The sequence below is a fragment of the Anolis carolinensis genome, chromosome 6 (genome assembly GCF_035594765.1).
Source record: "Anolis carolinensis isolate JA03-04 chromosome 6, rAnoCar3.1.pri, whole genome shotgun sequence".
NCBI lineage: Eukaryota > Metazoa > Chordata > Lepidosauria > Squamata > Dactyloidae > Anolis > Anolis carolinensis.
In genome coordinates this window covers 29,979,153-29,999,615 of record NC_085846.1, presented here as the reverse complement: position 1 = coordinate 29,999,615, position 20,463 = coordinate 29,979,153, and the positions used below count along the sequence as shown (strand labels likewise).

Below are 20,463 nucleotides of genomic sequence, written 5' to 3'. Positions count from 1 at the left end.
AAAGAGCTAGTTAAACAAAAATGCTGTGCACAGTATTTTTTCACAATCCTGCTCACCTGTTCTCAAATACAGTACCTCCATACTAGACTACTTTAAAAAAAACCTTTTAGACAGAAATTATAAAAAACATGTGAAGTTTATGCAGGTATTTTCTTAAAGGTAGGTGAAATGGTGCACATAAATAAGCCATGACCCCTGCTTCTAGATCAAACGTAAGAACTCAGAAATTTCTCGGAGTATTATTGAGATAGGCTTTCTCCAGTAAGGATCACACAGAACAGATGCACCAGTCAATCAATAGTAAATTTTTAATCTTAACAGAGTTTGCTCATATCAGACATCGAAGACATCTGTCTAGACAGCAGTTTAGCATCTTCAAGCATCAGAGAAGTGTAATACGCTGTGTCTATAACAATAACACACACACAGATATAATCACCACATCAGTGATACCAAACAGCTGGTGTAGCATAGTGGCTAAAGACTGAGTAAAAATCAAGAATTCTCCTGTTCAACCTAATATCTATGAGTGAGCTCACTAGGCATCCTGAAAAATGGCTCTGTGCAATAAAGTAAAGCAACTTATTTCATATGAGATGCAGGGGGAGTGGTGTAAATGAAAGCAGAAGGTGGTCTGAAAGATTGTAAACAATTGGCTCCAGCTATGAAAAGAGATTGGCCTCTTCTTCAAACCTCAAAACATTTGGGCTTAGTACACTGTAAGCAAAGCATTCACTTTCGTTCAGTTCTGTGGTCTGTAATATAGAAATAATAAAGCTGACCTAATGTACAGAATTGAAGTATGGATTATAATGTATACTTTGAGGATTTCTAAGTGTTCAAATAATTGTGAATTATTGTTGTTACAGTATCCCTTATCCAGATCCAAGTGTTTAGGATTGTTGAAATTTTTTTTGGATTTCAGATTTGCATATACATAAAATTATAATTTTACTGTTTAACTGTATGTGTAATTGTAAGTCTTATGTTATAATTAGTTGCTTGATGTTAGTTTGCTTTGGGACTGGGTGGGTCGTTAGTGTATTCATGTTTATGCTTGTCTTGAGGCATTGAATGTTTGCCTCTGTGTTTTTTAGTTTGTTGGAATTCGCCCTGAGTCCCCTAGGGGACATAAGGCGGAATACAAATAAAGTATTATTATTATTATTATTATTATTATTATTATTATTATTATTATACATAATGAGATTTCTTGGTGGAATCCAAGTATAAACATGAAATTAATTTATGTTTCATACACACTTTATAAACATGACTTGAATGTAATTTTAATGATTTTTGTATGAAACAAAGTGTGTGTGTGTGTATATATATTTTAACCATCAGAAAGCAAGTGTCACTATCAGTCACCTATGTGAACAATTAAGGATTTTCAAGTATTTCAAATTTCTGAATTCCAGATTTTAAAAAAGTGCCACCTGTATTTAAAACAGCCCAAGTTAGTACCTTCTGTATAACATACATGTTCATAAGTTATGTGATGAGAGGATGGACAATTTCAAATCATCCGGGGGCCATTTTTTTCACCCCAATATAGTCCATATCAGGCCAGGTATACATGAAAATCGGGGGTGACTATGCCAGTTTCATGTTTTTAGAACTGGGATAATGGGATCCTTTTTCTAGTCTAAAAAGTGAAAAAAAATCAAAGGGGGAGATTTATTTATACATAGCAGTGTATAGGGAACAGCAAGCAGCATTGGACGAATGCAGTCTAAAGGTCACACCTTGACTGCCCTTGGACTACAGTAGTGGTTCTCAATCTGTGGATCCCCAGGTGTTTTGGCCTACAACTCCCAGAAATCCCAGCCAGTTTACCAGCTGTTAGGATTTCTGGGAGTTGAAGGCCAAAACATCTAGGTTGAGAACCACTAAACTATAGGAAAGGCCTAACTTCTTACTATGCGATCCATTCATTCTGCTTCCAAGTGAAAGAAGGCAACACCGCATACTCCCAACAGTACCAATTTGACAGGGACCGTCCCAGATAATCCTCTGCCATGTCCCTTTTTCAGCTGCTTTGAAAATGTCCCAGGTTCTGTCATCTCACTTTTCCACTTTCTACTCAATTCAATTGCTGTAAACTGAGTTTAAAGTCCAAAAGTAGTTTGCACTTAATTTACTCAGCAGAAAGGAGAGGAGAGTGAAGAATGTTGACTTTCTTAGAAGGCTCAGGCGAAGACAAACTGTGACAGTCTATCCTCATTAAGAACTTTTGCCATCTTGACCACACTTTGATGTTGCTTAGTGTCACATGTCCCAGTTGTGAAATGCTGGAGGGGATGACATTCCTGGGCACAGATTTATTATTTATGCTCTGGTCCTGCTTCTGTGGTTTTATAGCAGTTTGAAATATGGAAGGAAGCAGATTAAATTTATTTCAACAACATCCCCACCAGGCCAGGAAAACTTGCTTAAATTCTCCATGTCAGGCTGCAACTAACAGCACATGAGCAAATCTAGAGAGAAAGAAATTGGTCATCCTAAGCAGGAGAAGGAAGCATGGTCTTCCAGGTGTTGTTGCACAGCCATCCCCATGAGCCTTATTCAACACTGATCATGGTAAGGAACAGTGGGAACTGCAATTCTATAATATCAGGAATGCCTCACTTTCTCTTTACAGAGTTTGTTGTGCAGAGAAATCCAGGGCACCACACTGTAGACCACGCATGGGCAAACTTCGGCCCTCCAGGTGTTTTGAGTTTCAACTTCCACAATTCCTAACAGTCGGTAAGCTGGCTGGGATTTCTGGAAATTGAAATCCAAAACACCTGGAGAGCCAAAGTTTGCCCATGCCTGCTGTAGACTCTCAAATTCCTATCCATTTCTGTTCCCGGAAGTTATCAACTTATTTTTCTGGCCCTGTACCTGAATCTTTAAAGGAATTGGATAGAAAGATATGAAGCAATTTATATCATAATCACATGCCTAGAAAACTTCTGTGTTTCTAGTTGCTGTTAAAGGTATAAAAAGAGCTAAAAGGTTGCTTCACGTGTGCATTCATGTTCAACACTTGCCTCAATGGCTTGACAGGAGAATGTGTGAAGAGTCTCCACTGAAGAACACTGTGCCTGATAGGAATACAAAGACTGTACAGTATATGTTATAGCTCGTTCCCACATGGATGCAAGTCAGCACTTGATGCTGCAGCTATTAGGGGAAAACCTGTTTAAAAGAATTAACCATGAAAAGAGATGGAAATTCTACTGTCCCCTACTCAACTGTCACAGAAAATGAATGAAGATTAGATGGAACCACTAAGATGAGAACAATCTTCTTTACCACATTTTGAATTCTGTTGCCCATCAACCACAGATCTTTTTTCTGCTCTAATTCAGGACAAAAGCACATTTCTACCACAAAAAAAAATCTTTGGTTCGATCCACTTTCTCCACTTAAAGTATCTCCTGCAGGAAGGCTGGAAAAAGCTGATATATCACAACTGGGGAATGTATGCCCCTCCAGATATTCTTGGGATCAAATCCATTCAGCATAGCCAATGGTGAGCAATGACAGAGGTTCCTATCCAACAACCGTGGAGGGCCACACAGAGCCTGTGCTCATTCTACATAAGCCCTTGGATAACTTTTGGTATAGATGGACCAATAGGATTACTCCATATAAGGCAACTATATTAACTTTAATCATATCAGACAAAAACATCACACAATTTCAACATCACTTTGCTTTTAGGTACAGATCCCTTTTTTCCTCTAGAAAGTCAGAATACAATACTCATTGCCTTTTGTCTCACTTCTGGGAAATAGGACAGCCAGCCATGACAGTAAGTAGAAACTTTAGATGTAGCAGGCCATACTCCCTTAGCTTGTGTTGACATTACATATGGAACCCTCCTGCCACAACTACATCAAGTAAACATGCTTCAGTCAGGGCACCAACTACATCCAGCCTGCCACAAAGAAAATCAATTGCCACATTTTGAATTATCTCCATTGTCCCACCACCATATTGAGATAACAAGAAAAAAAAACCAAGCTCTTGCTTGCACTCACAGTTGTGAAGTTCTTGTGGCTGCACTCTTGGCCTCGAAACTTGCAGTACAACAACATCTCCTTCATGTCATGGCCCACACGTCCCAGGAACTCACTCATGCTAAAGACTTTGGCTCGGTGATGCTGAAAGTTGGTTTTCTCTTGGAGAATGGCCAGGACTGCTGGGTCAGCAAGATGGGGATGAAGGATCTGAAGGTTGACATCCAGCAAGGCCAAAAGGTCACCCGCATGGTACAGATCATTGGTTGTGAGGCGGGAGAAGCGGAAACCGTTCAGATTGCAAATGGTGACAGCAGGAAAGACCAAGTTGTTAGCAACGACCTCATCCACCTTGGTGACATGTTGGTAGGAAAAATAGTAGACCACCCGCTCAGAACTCTCCACCAGGAGGATTCCTAGAGAAGCCACAAACACCAGAGCCCATAAGGCCCGCCGGACAGTCATAGGTCCATAGACAAAGATGTGGCGGATTCCATGTAGGGTTGAGGTGTTGGCAAAGATCTGGAGGCTAGAGGGCTGGAGGCTCCCCAGACTGCCTTCGCTGATGCTCTCCTTCAAATCCATGGAGAAAGGATTGGTCATAAAGGTGTCACTTTCCTCCTCTGTCTGCAGCCAGCCTCTTGCATGCTCCAGCTCTTACACATGGGGTGAAAGAGGCAATAGAGAGAGTAAGCAGGAAAGGCAGCTGTATGTGTCTTTGGATAGCAATGGGTCAGGTACCTCCTATGTGCTCCCCGGCAGGCTAGCAGGGACGATGGGGGATAAAATGTTTATTTAAAATCCATTGCAACTCTACAGCTTGATTTCCTCGCTGCGATAAGGAGGGCTGGTTTTATTTAGGGAGACACCAAGGTGATGTGGAAGAGATGTGGGTGGGAAGGAAAGGATTGGCCAATGGTAAGAACACCCGCCCCTTTCCTTCTCCCTCTCTCTCTCTCTCTCTCTCTCTCTCTCTCTCTCTCTCTCTCTCTCTCTCTCGACACACGCACACACACACACACACACAGGGTAGTGATGAGATTACCAATGTGTGTGCATATGGGGGGATATGCTAAGCTGCTTGCAACACATCAGCTAACTAAGTCAAAGCTTGCAAAATATCATCTAACATTTTGTGTTTAAGGATGTTCCTGTCTGTCTCTGAGCCAGCAGACTGCAGAATGGAGTGAGGCTGTTGATGAAGCAGCAAGACGAATCCCCCCTTGCCCCTGCCAACTCCCTGCACATTATTTTCCAGGCTGTTGGATTTCAGCGTCTTTCTCTGCTCTCTCCTCTCAGGATGAATCCCTATCCAAAACCAAACAGTGAAGAGCCTGGGAGTTCATCTGAAACAAAGCCGAGGAGGAAGAGGACAAAACTCACAGGACAAAGGGTTTAATAGGACCAGGCCACAGCACTATACCAAAGCATCTGGAAAAGATTTGACATTCGCAGGCTGAGCAATTGTTGCAACAATGGTAGAAACAGTGAGAGCTGAACTCCGATGATGTTCGCCTGGAAGGATTCACTGGAAAATGCACAAACGAAATTGCACTTGTCGACAACAACTAGGTTTGCCTTTTTTAACCTTTAATGTTTGCTATGTGTCTTAACAGGATACTATCTGCTTCACAGGAAACCTTCACAATTCAATTCTTGCTCATTTAAAATCCAGGCTGCTGGATCTGAGAAAAAAGAGAAGGAAGAAATCAACATCAGGGTATGTCACAATGCAAAGCAAATTTATTTTGATTTCTACTAAGAAATAAAGTAAAACAGCTTCCTGGAATTTAGTAAGTAATGGCAGTAATCACACCTGTATATTGACAATTGGCAACACATTTTTGTTGTCTCAAAACAGACTAGTGGATGTTAGCGGTTGTGTGCCAGCACTTGTGTGTGTGTGTGTATGTGTGTGTGTGTGCGTGCATGAGGAAGCGTGGGTAAAATACATCTCTCTCTTTCTCTAACAAAATTCATTTGAGCTTGTCAACACTGATAGAGAATGCTCATTAATGTCTACTTTGAATTTCACTGCAATATACATACGTTATATTGCAAACACACTCAAGGAAAGATTCAGCCAAAAATAATAATTTTAAGATGGTAATTTTATACACATTTTATTGAAAACAAGTCCCAGTTTAGCCAGAGGACTCATTTCCATGCATATATGTATATATAAGATTGCACTGTGAGGCTGTTATGTTTGGTGCACAACTAGATGACAAATCCTATTGAACTAAGGTCTGCTTCTCAGTATGCATGAGGCTGTGCTGCAAGTTCATTTGATTTGAATTAAGCATTTACTTCACCCTCACTAACTGAAATAAATGAGATATCAAAGTACATAATACTAGGCCCTTAATATATTGCTCATGATATAGAATATATGGAATATTCATGCATATATGCAGAAGTTAGTGTTTCTTCTGCCTGCATTTTACTACTTTGGTTTTTTCCTGTTTCTGTTATTATGAATTTCACCTAAAAAAATTTGCATGAACCTGTTTTTGCCATTTACCAAACAAGTTCACTTGATTTGAATTAAACATTTACTTCAGCCTCACTTATTGAAATAAATGGGTTGTCACAGTACATAATATCAGGCTCTTAATATATTGCTCATAATATAGAATATATGAAATATTCATGCATATATGCAGGAGCTAGGGTTCATTCAGCATGCAATTTACTACTTTGATTTTTTTTCCTGTTCATGTTATTATGAATTTTACCTACAAAAATTTGTATGAACCTGTTTTTACCATTTACCTACAAAATGTATATGACCCTGTTTGTCTAAAGGGCCAAAGGCAGGATGCTTGGATCTCCTTCACTATCATATTTGATCCTCACATTAACTCTGTGAGGTGGATTTTAGGCTGAGGGACAAGAACTGGCCCAGTGAGATGGTAGCTAGTGGGAATTTGAAACAGGTCCAGATCAATGTTTTATTTGCTATACCGCACTGCCTCTCTCAAAAAATATGAGATGAAGTACCAAGGTTACTTAAAAAAAATAATTTATGCTGTTATTTGGATGAATTAACTGCAGCTCTTTCCCGCTAAGCCTTGCCTCCAGTTTGCCTCCAGTTTGCACAAAAAAAGAGAGACGGGGCTCCTGAGCTTTTAACAGTTGCACAGAAAAAGGAATTCCAGCAAAAACAGTTCTACTGTACATTCTTTTAACAGCAGTAGTATTAGTGGCTGCGGTAATCGCCACACACATATTTATGAGATTATAGGCCCTTCGAGACAGGGCCTATATCCCAGGATCTGATCCCAGGTTTTCTGTTTATCCCAGATTATCTGGCAGTGGGGACTCATATAATCCAGGTTAAAGGGCTTGTCTGGAAGGGCCGTTTTTTACAATTTTATTTTCATCTCTTTGAATTTACGTATATCAGCCCATCTGGTAGCTACTTACAGAAATACTTTTATTTTTGCAGATTCTGCATTACACGTGCACACACTGAGCAGTTTATGTACTGCATGCATGGCTGGGCATACAGAGATGTCACAAGGCTTACAAACTAATCCTGGGAATGTTCACTTGAATTTTATTAAAATAATGGACTTAATTCCAAGTAAATAAATATAGAATAGGATCTTTCTTTTTTTAAAAAAAATAGCAAATGTGGTATGTGTGTGAGGGGTTGCCTTCAAATGGAGTTATGATGCTCACAGCAAAAAGGGGGGGGGGGTTACTTTAAGGTGGGCTGAAGACAGATCAAGATCCACTGGTGGATCTCTAGGTGATTTCACTTTTGATTACACCACCTATTTAATATCAGAAACAACAACATAACTTTAATCCCCACTGAATCATACCACTGAAATGAAGAAACCTTAGGAGAGTCTATCTAGGATCAGATTTCTGTGTAAAAGACTACTGACCTCTGATGTTAAAAACAATTTTCCTGGACTAAAAATTATTTAATTCTATTAATTCTGAACCTGGCCTTGGTTGGTGAATTTTGAGGCTGTAATAAAAATAAAAGTGATCTGAGAAGTCTGATGTCTGCCCAATCCTTTAAAACAAGGTTAGGCCTTCAAATGTTGTTGCACTACAATTGCGATCAAACCTATTTCCTATGGCAAAGGATCACAGACGATGAGCAAAACAGTCCAGTAATATCTAGCAAACCCCTGTTCTTCTACTTCTTTGACCCCTCAGGGTTGAGTACAACATTCAGCAATAAATTATCTAAGAATATTAAGGAAGAAATCTCAGAGGCAAAAGCTAAAGAATGGCTATAAACTTTGATGTGTTTTTAAAGATCCAAAGATAGGGCCCAAGAGATGTTTTTCTGCCTCTCACATATAGCAGTAATTCCTTGTTTTACCATACCACCATCCCTAACACAGAGAGAAAAGTCAAAATGCACAGTACTGAAAGCCAGCCATACTATTTTATCACAGGAGGCAGAAAATCCCATTATCCCTTCACTCATAACTAATAATTTGCTGCCCTGACACATAATGCAAAACGTGCTGCTGAAGGGGCAACCTTTCTCTACCAAGTGATATGATCAATCCTGCACAAAGAAATATCTGAAACGCCACTATGGCCAAGTTAGGGTTAGGTGGGACTGCAAAATAGATACCTTGTGAAATCAATTCATTTTTTCTGTCGTTTTTAATGTCCCCTCCCCTGGTAAAAAAGAAAAGAAAAGAGAGAGATGGGGAAAGCAGTGGGAAGATCCAGCAGAACTAGAAAAGAAAGACAACAATATCTAGCTTTGGTGAATAAGGTGCAACTATGAAACCACCCGCAATCTAGAAACCATCCAGCAAATCTCTCTCTCTTTATCTCTTCCATTTTATTCACCTGAGACTTAAGTCAACAATGTGGAAAGCAGAGTTATGAAATGGGAGGAGGGAGGGAAAGTCACAGTATCCATCTTGGAAATCATAGACTGAATTTGTGCCCAGTTGACAATATATTGAGAGCCATAGAAGGCTCTGTATGGTATGACTACTACTCCTCACTTAGAGGAAAAGTCTAATCTTGGAATAAGTGGCATAAGAGAAAGTAGGGAGTCATAACCAGAACCAGGACTCAACAGGAACAGTAGCCAGTATGGGATTTTACTAGGACTAGTGACATAAGAAGGAAGAAAAGAATTTATTTTCAGAAACAGAATTGATTGCTCCAGGCACGTGCAAAGTAATTTCTAAGGCCTGCTTCTCAAAACACTACAGCCTACCCAGCGAAGTTGGCCTAGTATGGACTTTGGATTGCATGCAGCCTTTTAGGTCTAAGAGAAAGGCAGAATTGTCTCTCCTTAAAACCTTCAAGTTTTTTTCTGATTTATGGTGAACCTAGGCAAACATCACGGAGATTTCCTGGCAACATTTTGTTTAGACATGGTTTTGCCTTGCAGTTCTCTGAGGATTATGAGAGAGTGTTACTGGGCCCCAGGTCACCCAGTGGTTTCCCATGGCCAAGCAGGGATTCAAACCGTATTATCCAGAGACATATAGTCGAATCACTACCGGTCAGTGGTTCTCAAGGAGCATTAAAACAAGAATAAATAACAAGTGCAGGGTGTATGTGAGAGGTGAACTGCCCAGTTGTCATGTGCTCTCTGGAGCAGAAAATTGGCAGGTGCATTTCCTGGGTGTAAGGAAAATTTAGCCTATGATAACATCCCAGTGGCACTGCAGGCTGGCAGCCACTGAGAACATGTGGATTAATCTCAAAATAAAGTTATATCAAAATTTTAAACGTAATTTTCTGAAAGTTGTATTTTTAAAATCTAGTATTGAAGCCACACTAGCTTAATCAAGTCACTATTTTCATGCTTCTAACTTCTAAACCCTTTACATCTAACAGCATCCCTTTGAAAAACTGAAAAACTAATTGCCTATATGTCAAGAGAACATAAGAGATTCCACCTACCATTTATTCTCTAGAATGGTTCAAGTTCAACTTTAGAGTGCATCTACACCATTGGTTCCCAACCTGTGATCTTTGGACCACCAGTGGTCTTCAAGAGCTAAAATATGGTCCATGGCCTCAACATTACTACACCATAATGAGAGCGACTGGTCTTGTGAAACCCTCTTATAGTGTCGAGGCACCAGGGATGTCAGGAGGGGAAAGGCTCACTACCCATGAAAGGTGAAACAACAAGCCTCCTCACTGCTGCTTCTCCTCTCCCTCCCTCCCCCTGAGCGGAGCAATTCCATGTGATGCCTGGAAGCAGGGATGCCTTGGTGTCTTCATGTTTAGGCCTGTTCCTGGAGTTATTTGGGGTGCTGATTCAGAAAATTGCATTGGATAGACCACATCAGCTCTATTAAATATGGTTTTCCGTGGGCGACTGCTGGATAGCATATATTCTGTATCAGAATCTAGAGCTGATGTGGTCTATCTAATGCAATTTTCTGAATTAGCACCCCAAGAACCAAACCAAATCTAAAGTTGACCAAAAACTGATTTGCTACCTTTTTGGTACTAATGTTGGGGAATGGTCACTGGTCAAGTAAATAAGTAAGTAAGTAAAAGTTTATTTGTATACCACCCTCTCTCCCAAAAGGGACTCAGGGTGGTTTCCAATATAAAATCAGCATAAAACATTGTACAATAAAACACCGAAAACACTATAAAACGCTATAAAAATACAGAAAAAACCCCAAAACAAAACAAAACCACATAACAATTGACTAAGACAGTCAGATAAACAGAAGCAGTATAATCACTCAAATAACATATGAATCACAGAAGAAGAAAAAAACAAAAAAAAAACACTGGGATGGAGGAGAGGATGGCCTGGAGGGGCCACTAGAACTAAAGTGCAATGTGATATTCTCAGATGCTTTGGGCAGAGGAATAAGGTGCAGTGTTTCAAGTCAAAGAGATGGCCTGTGCAACTACTTTAGCTATGGGCTTGGTTATCCAAAGGCGCAGCGGAAGAGCCAGGTTTTAAGCAGCTTTTTGAAGGAAGCCAGAGTGGGTGCTTGCCGGATCTCCTCCGGAAGGGAATTCCAGATCCGGGGAGCAACAATAGAAAAGGCCCGCTCCCTCGTCCCCGCCAACCGAGCCTGGGATGGTGGCGGGAGCGATAGAAGGGCCCTACCGGATGAACGAAGAGAACGAGTGGGTACATAGGGGGAGATGCGGTCACAAAGGTAGGCGGGTCCCAAACCAGGGACCCAAACCAGTGGTCCCTGGTCAGAGAAAAGGTTGGGAACTACTGATCTACACTGTAGAATCAGTGCAGTTTGATACCATTTTAACTGCCATGACTTGATGCTATGGGATTTGTAGTTTAGTGAGGCACCAGGAATCTTTGGCAGAGAAGGCCAAAGACTTTGTAGAGCTCCAATATGCTATCCAGACGTGGCTACTGAGCAGTGAACTTGGGATCTTCTGCACTTGCTCTGATATTATAAGTGATAGTTGTGTCACAGCAAATAAAAAGATATTATATCTTCTTAAGGACTGACAGATTAATTTTGGCATGTGCTCTGAAGGACCAAAGTCCTTGCCTCTGATAAAGAATACTGTTGTCTACAAAAGCTTATGTCAAAACTAAGGTGTTAATTCATTATACTTACATCCTTCCTCCAAGGAGCACGAGGACACAAATATAATTTTCCTCCTCTTCACCTTCATAACAGCCTTCCGAGGTAGACTACTCAAAATACTATAGCTCCTTATATTTCTATTCAGACAGGATTTAGAATTATAAACTTGTTGCTGTGGGGTGTCTTTTAATGAAGAGGGTACCGTACTTCTGTCCTCATTATTTTAAATGTTTTTGAACTGTTTAACACCAATGTTGTTTTTATTAGGACAGTTTATTTAATTACTTCTATGCTGTTCTTTGCTATTATGCTTGTTTTAGCTCCATTATGTTTTAATCCATGTTGTGAGCTGACTTGGCTTTTTACTTGATGAAAGGCAGTATAATGAACAGATCAGGCCTAAGGTCAGACAATAGATTTCATGGCTCAGTGGGAACTAAATGATGGAACTTTCCAAGCCCCATTCAGTACTCTTTATCACAAAATCACTCTGGCTCTCTCTCACCCTCATCTAAGACTTTAAGGTGCCACATTAGAGATGATTGTTGTCTTTACTGTGGCTTTTATCACACCACATTTCAAAACTGGGTCCAACCCCTCATTTAAACCTCTGGAAAACATGGCTCACATTACATGCTGCTGCCATGAATACAGAGTTTGCCCTCTGTATCCATGAATTCAATCATCCATGGCTTGAAAATATATTTTTTAAATCCTTAAAGCAATCCTTGATGCTGTTATTTTATATAAGGGACCTCATTTTACTATGCCACTGTATGTAAAGGGACTTGAGCATCCATTGATTTTGGAATCCACAGGAAATAAAACTCAAAGACCCATTGTATTGGCAAGTGAAAAAGACTTGATGTCTTAGAAAGACACCCCCCCCCCCCCCCCCGGCCCAGAAAATTATGAATTAAATCTTAATTTCAGACCTTGGCGGGAAATTCAAATTGCTAACAGGGAGCCCCAGGCCTCAGAGATTTGGGAGCCGAGGAACCAGGGAAGATCTACAGCAGCTACCAACACCTGAGGATACATTGTCTCCAGACCCCCTTTATCAAATGCAAAATATCCCCTTTAATAAACGGACACTTTTATTAACGCACATGTTTGTGTCTATGTCGTTTATTTTGTCTCCTTCTTCCTGTCTCTTTCTTTGTTCCAAACTGCCTCCCTGGGCTACCATGGAGCCACTCTAGCCCTGAATGAAATCCATCCCATTCCTCTTTCCCCATTTCCAGCATCCCTGAAGGCCCTGGTATCCACTGATAGCCCACATTTTCACGGGCCAAACAGTACCGGGACCCTTATGTGTGTCTGTTTAATCTTTTTGTGTTTTATACTTTTATATGTAACTCTTTGGAGTATGAAGCCACCTTGGTAACCTTTCTCTGACACACGGTGACCCAGATTAACTCCTGTGTCCTCTGGGTCATCACTTCAACATTGGACCCAAACAACCAGCATCTCCAGGATCAATGGAACTGGCTGAGCAAGGAATTACCGGACCCTGAATTGGGCAAACCTTCTTTTGTGCCAGCCACATGGACAAAGGACTCACAATCACCCAGGCATCTCACAATTTGGGGAAGCTATACCACTGTTCTCCCTGATTGCCATGCCCTTTTCCCAATTATGTATTATCTAATCCCATCATCCTGGACAATATACAGAGATGGAACATAATGGGCACTAGACTCACTCGTTGAGGACTCACAGGACCATTATACAGACAATACAACTGATTGGGACCTGAAGGCCCCTCGTCGAGGTTGAGACATAGTAATCCAGTCATAAAACTATGTCTCCTTTTGTTCAACTGGTTACCCTGCCCCGTCAATCATTGGAGAGCAGGAATCGGCATTGGAAGCGAAGAACGCTCTCTGATTGGCTGCTGGAGGCCATCATTCCTCCATGTGGAGGGAACCCTCCCAGCTGCTTGTGTGTCATGGTCCCCATCTCATGCCATCTCCCGGATACAAAGTGCTGACACAGAACACATGGCCATGGGCCGAAAGGGAGGAGACGAATATGAACCAGCCATAAAACTCAATTGCCCTGAGGTGGGGGCAAAAGGACTCTGGAATGTGGGAAAGGGGAACCTCCTGGCGCCAGGACTCGAGTGATTTATAACACTGTAGCTAGGGCCTATATAGATGGGCAGTAGGGTAGACTCTGGTATTCCGAACAAATTGTAAGGCTTCTCAGCTCCAGCTGTGTTGCTGTGGACTCTGGTATTCCGAGCAATAAAGCCATATGGTATCTTCACTCGTGTGTCTTGGTGTATCCTTCCAGAGAAGACTAACCCACAGCAACACAGCTGGAGCTGAGAAGCCTTACAATGTGACATCAAGGCCAGCTCCACGAAAAACATAAGACAGTACTGTATAAAAATGTATGTTTTTCTTGCAAAACATGTCAGCTTCTTTAAGTGGCTTACCGCTCGCTGTCATCCTTTCTGGCCAGATAAAATAAATTACCTTGGTGGCTTGATAACATACTCTATGCATATTCAGCAACATTTATTTTAGCATTATTCTTGTCATTCCACCTTTTCTGAAGCTGAGACACAATGTTTAACATCAGTTCTGGGGCAAAAGCCATAATGTAATTGCAACTAACCTGTTGCAGATGAAACTCAGCTCAATATACTGTTTCTAAACAAGTGCCATTTCTGCTGCAATCAATAAACTAATTTTCTCCCCAGGCTTCCTACAGCTCTGCCACAGGACAACAAAAACGTCTGCTTGAGAAGCAAAGGGAAGTTTAAAAGGCTGTCCCTCTTGCCTTCATTGGCCAATACACAACAAGAAAATGTTATTCATTTCTTCCTATGACTGTCAATTGTGGCTCTACTAGGCCAGAACTGTTGCTACAGAAACAGTTAAGAGTGCTTGCTTCATGAGGGAAATGTGTTAGAGAAATGATGGGACCTTTAATAGAATCGAGAAGCCATATTCTTGTTGTATTCAATTTGAGCCACTTCACAGTCCTTTCTGTAGTTCTTTCAAACCAATAGTGGGTAAGACATCTTAAGCGGCTGAGGGGGAAAGGGAAAGGGCCAGAGACTGTTAGGAATGGTGGGAGTTGTAGTTCCAAAACACCTGAGGGGCCGAACTTTGCCTGCCTGATCTAACTGGAAGGTTGTTGTTGTTGTTGTTGTTGTTTTAGCAGCATTGACTCTGAATGGGAAAGGAGAGCTGGAGAAACACTAACTTTCGTTGTCAGGTTACAACAACATGGCTACACTAAACAATGCAATAAACCTTGTCCTGAAAAAGAATAAGATTTTTTTTTACAGTCCAACCTACTATAACTATGTGTGCCTGCTTATAACTTGGCTTGGCTGTTTCACATTACATTCTGAAGAAAAAGTTGGCTTCTTTTTCTCCTCTTTGTGGTGATATAGGACCAGTGCTGTTCTCCCAAAATATTGGTCTCTGTTTCCAGGAAAGAAAGACGCAATTATAGCCAACGGGCAAAAACATGGCAGCAGTCTCCAACACAGTGTATGTGGGGAAAGTCACTGCTTTTCCTCACATCAGATATCTTTAGAAGCACTGCTTTAAGGCACCAAGCCTCAGCAAAGAAGGCAAATAATAACCGTTTTGTTTTTCCTGAGGCAACATGGCTGGATTTAAAATGACATGGACCCGTCTGTCCTTTGAGATGTGCTTCTGAGGTACCATTTTGCGTTATTCTGCAGTTTGAAGGCACGGCTGACCTCAGGGCATGTGAGGGAACCATTGTGGTATTTTTTTCTATGAAGTCCAACTATATAACATCAGAGGACATTGTTGTATATGCTACACAATTTATTTTCAACTCCCTAAACTGACTTTCTTATTCTTACTAATGTACACTGCAAGGTGACCGATATTGAAAGAATGGGAAATCCTGTCACATTCTGAAGAGAAATGAGGCCGCCATCTTGTCTTTCACCTGAGGCAGCAAAGTGTCATCATGAAGACAGGAGCTTTTTGTGTTCTGATGTTGTTGTCAAGCACATCTCCCTCACCCCAGGTCTAAATATTAAATTGATACTGCAGCAGAGATACCGCTGCGGAGAGTTCCGGAGGTTGCAGGAGCTGGAAAAGTGATATTTACAAGCATTCATGTAATGGCACACAGGTAACTCGGCTGTTAAACTGAAAAGCCATGTCTTTAAACTGCCGAGGATAAAGACATGCCACTACAAAAATATATATTTAGTTAGCAGAGTTTTAAAGATGTTTCTTTGCAGTTGCAGTTGCCCAAAATATATACACTCCTTGAAAATTCTTAGTTAAAATATGCACTCAGAGATAAAAATGAACTCTTCTTTGAAAATTAAAACATCTTGCTTACTCACAAACATCTTGTATTAATTCACCATACAGGCACATTTCTTATTGACATATAATATATATAACTTTATTACAGTCCATGGACCCATAGCTGTTAAATGAATAACATACAAGAGTTTACAGAACCGGGTATTACCTGACATTGTGTATTTTGTGTTTTTTAGCAATTTTCCCAGTTTGACTGTTCTGTAATTCTTGTATATTATTCACTTAACAGCTGTGGGTCCATAGACTGTAATAAAGTTATATTGTATTATTGTATTTCTTATTGAAGTTTAGTTATAGATAGAACGTAGGTTTCTCTCTGTGTTGAGTACACAAGGTATCATTCTATCAATAGTCCACAATCTTTAAGTATAGTTGTACTCACTGAAGTCCATAAGCATACTTCTATATCGAAGTCTCTAAAGCAGCAACATGCATCCACCTTCACTGCGGTCTGGACACACACCTGTTTTCACTGAAGATCAAACACATACTTCTCAATTAAAGTCCAAACAGCACCTGCATATAAAATGGAGTCCTGAGTCTGCACATGTATAATCACATGTCTGTAACCCCTCCCACACCAAAGAGGTACAAACTGACAAATCAACATAGACATAAAATACAGGTTAGCAAATACAGTAGAGTCTCACTTATCCAAGCCTCGCTTATCCAAGCTTCTGGATAATCCAAGCCATTTTTGTAGTCAATGTTTTCAATATATCGTGATATTTTGACGCTAAATTCATAAATACAGTAATTACAACATAACATTACTGCGTATTGAACTATTTTTTCTGTCAAATTTGTTGTATAACATGATGTTTTGGTGCTTAATTTGTAAAATCATAACCTAATTTGATGTTTAATAGGCTTTCCCTTAATCCCTCCTTATTATCCAAGATATTCGCTTATCTAAGCTTCTGCCGGCCCGTTTAGCTTGGATAAGTGAGACCTTACTGTATATACATTAACAAGTAAATAGGGAGAGGCTTGGGAGGTTGCTATTTCCAACACCCATGGATATCAATCTAAACTACCTATTCACTGGGTTCCCTTGATATCCACGGGCCCTTTTGTGTGTGTGCATTTACTTTATTATATTTTATGTTTCAATATAAAATCCTTTTTTAAAGTTTGCCACTGACCAGCCTCTGCAATGACCTTTCACCCATATTTCTTGACCGGGGAAGTCCACCCAGCATCCAGCTGTCTTCCTGGCATCATTTACATAAGAAGGACTCATTTACCCATCACCTTCAGGCCAGTCCATCTCTCCTGGCCCTATAGACCCCTGACTGGGCAGAGGATGACAGGACCTATTCTCTGGCTGCCTTTCCTTTGTCTCAGTCACCTGGACATTACCACCATTCATCACATGGCATGACTATCCAGTTTGCCAGGGAGTCATGCCCCGTCTCCAACAATGGCATTTCCTCTTTCCCAGGAACTGCCCACTTAATCCTATCATCATGGACAATCTTTCTGTTTTTGGACACATTGGACAGCAGCGCCAGAGGCACTGGACCCATTTGCCAGGGACTCATATCACTATTTTCTTGACAATAGGACTCATGGGACCTATTGGCCCCCTTTGTTTGTACCTTGACTGGGACCTGATGATTCACTCAAGACCCATCATCCTTCCTTTGTCTTCTGGACTCACCTTCCCCTCTTCTGCCATTGGAGAGTGGAAATCTGCATTGGGAGCGGGGAACGCTCTCTTATTGTCCAGCAAGTGCCGCAGTCCCACCTCTGCAGGGAGTCCTCAGCTGGCCTATGACGTCAACAGAGCTTCACCAAAGGATTTCTGGTCATAAAAATGTCTGCTTTGCAATGTATGGTATACTTTAGTGGATTATCGCAGGCTGGAATCATTTTCAGCTGATTGAATAAAATACCTTGGTGGCTTCTTTTTCAACTTGGTGAGATTTATTTGGGAATATTGGGCTTCTTCGTCTCGCCAGGCACACAGACCTACAGAGTGGCCTGGTACTGGTAACTGCATATCAGAACTTGGTATCCGCACTTCAGGTTTCGCTATCCGTGGCTCGGATCTCACTATCCGCAGCCATTTTAAATTACTCTATTTCAATGTGAATTTAAGACAAAAATAGTATCAAAAAGCATAAAAATATAGAAAAGGAAACAATCTTCACGTGCTAATTCATCGTCAACTGTTTCATTTTATATGAAAGAAGGCCTTCTTCGGGGGATAAAAACAGAACATGAATACAAATCTTTTTATAAAGACATATGTTCTGTTTTTAGACCCTAAAGAAGTCCTTTCTTTATATATAAATTGGCTTTTTAAAAGAATAAAGAGTTGACTATCAATAAGAACATGAAGCAAGTCTCCTTTTTGTTTCCTGAGAAGTTAAGACATGCTGCAAAAGGAAATCCACCGGATTCATTATTGCTCATCTTCTCAAAGGCAGCAAAGAAAGTGCTTCTTAAGAAGAATTTGGTGGCTGTTACTTTTAACATTTTTTGGCTGCTTTAACCTCAAGTTGGAATTTATGTTGTCTGGATTGTGACTCCCCAAAGCAATTGCCAACAAATTGGGAACTGCAGTCCAAACAAACCTAGAAAGCAGCAGGATTCTCAAGCCTATTTTAGACTAATTTTTATATTTGACTATTTTGGATAAATACTAGCTTTAAATTCTACATGTTTCTGTTGATACCATGATTATCACTCGGAGAGAAATTTCAAGCATAATCGGCATTTCACAAGAATGTGTGGGTCACATTATTGCTTTGTTTGGCTATCGGAAGATCTGTGCACGATACTGTGAGACGCTGGATGCAGAAACAGAGTGTCGACTTCTTCTGTAACGGCTTCAGAAAACTTGTTCATCGTTGACAGAAATGTATCAAATTGCCTGGTGATTACGTGGAAAAGTGAATAATGGTAGTTAAAGAGCATGTTCTAAGGATTATTTCTGTGTTTGATTTATTAAAATACTCCCATCCAAACCCAAGTAACGAAGGTGGAGGCATTACTTTTAATTCAACCTTCGTAGTTATGTATCATTCATTTACTATTCCAGCTATAACTATAGTACAATGCAATTACAAAGTAATGATAATTTTAGGCCTTTTGTGGCTGCAGTTTTTTAGTTGCAGTGATGTAACCTTACTAAATGAAAAAAGGTATTGCATTCGAATGCTGGTTCATGCACTGCCTTGATCTTTATTTATTTATTTATTTATTTATTTATTTACTATATTTCTACTCCACTCTTCTCACCCTCAAGGAGACTCAGAGTGGCTTACAAGTATGGCAAGATTCAATGCTGCATTACAAATATAACTAACACGTAAATACATGAAGTTATAAAAGAGATAAAAAAATATATCAATACAATTAAAAGATTATAAAATGATTAAAATATTAAAAACATAATGCCTAGACTTATACTCATCTTTACTGCTGCTTTCCATGTTGCACTATTCCCCAAATGCCTGGTACCATAGCCAGATCTTCACCTTTTTTCCTGAATGTGAGGAGGGAGGGGCCAGTCTAATGTCGCTGGGGAGGAGTCAAGGGGCCACCACTGAGAAGGCCCTGTCTCTCGTCCCCACCAATCGCACCTGCGAGGGGGGTGGGATCAAGAGCAGGGCCTTCTCGGCTGATCTTAATGCTCTAACCAGTTCATAGGGGAGATACATTTAGACAGGTCAGTTGGGCCAGAACTGTTTAGGGTTTTATAGACCAAAGCCAGCACTTTGAATTGTGCTAATTAGCAGATTGGCAGCCAATGGAGCTGGTGTAACAAGGGAGTTATGTGCACCCTGTACGTCGCACCAGTGAGCAACCCGGCTGCCACTCGGTGGACAATTTGAAGCTTCAGAAGACTCTTCAAAGGCAACCCCACGTAGAGTGTGTTGCAGCAGTCTATTTGAGATGTGATGAGAACATGAACCACCATGGCCAAGTTTGGCTTCTAAAGGTACAGGCGCAGCTGACGCACAAGTTTTAATTGTGCAAAAGCCCCCCTGGCCACCACCGAAACCTGGGGTTCCACGCTCAGCAACGAATCCAGGAGAACTCCCAAGCTGCAAACCTGTGTCTTCAGGGGGAAGGTAATCACATCCAGCACAGGCTGTAACCCTATAACCTGTTCAACCTTTCAACTGACCAGGAGTACCTTTGACTTGTCTGGATCCAATTTCAATTTTTTGCCCTCATCCAGATTGTCACAGCTGCCAAGCTGGACAGCTGTTCAAGGCCTGGACAGCCTCCTTAGTAGCAGGTGGAAAGGAGTTGGATGTCATCTGCGTACAGATGGCATAGAACTCCAAAACTCCAGATGATCTTCCCTAGAGGCTTCATGTAGATGTTAAACAACATGGGGGACAATACTGTGCCCTGCAGGACCACACAGGACAAGGGCTGAAGGGCTGAGCAGGTGTCCCCCAACAACACCTTCTGGGAGCGGTCCTCCAGGAAGGGCCAGAACCACTCTATTTTTGGATGCTGATGTAACAAGAAGATCTACACTGTGAAATTAATGCAATTTGACACCTCTTTACGCTTTATAATTGCCATGGTTCAATGCTATGGAATTGTGGA

General features: G+C 40.8%; 1 protein-coding gene and 1 long non-coding RNA gene across 2 annotated transcripts in view; one reads left to right on the top strand and one right to left on the bottom strand.

Annotated features, from left to right (window-relative positions):
- Positions 1 to 4,769, bottom strand: part of asic2 (acid sensing ion channel subunit 2) — a 553,450-nt gene extending 548,681 nt beyond the window's left edge. The window contains exon 1 of the mRNA XM_016994592.2: positions 4,035 to 4,769. Coding sequence (XP_016850081.1) covers positions 4,035 to 4,616 — 582 coding nt within the window. The 5' untranslated portion in view covers positions 4,617 to 4,769. The remainder of the gene's footprint in view (positions 1 to 4,034) is intronic.
- Positions 4,770 to 4,950: 181 nt separating this feature from the next.
- LOC134299933 (uncharacterized) lies at positions 4,951 to 12,659 on the top strand. The gene is made up of 2 exons (XR_010007176.1): positions 4,951 to 5,585; positions 12,485 to 12,659. It is a non-coding gene; the product is annotated as an uncharacterized LOC134299933 (long non-coding RNA).
- The last annotated feature ends 7,804 nt before the right edge of the window (positions 12,660 to 20,463 follow it).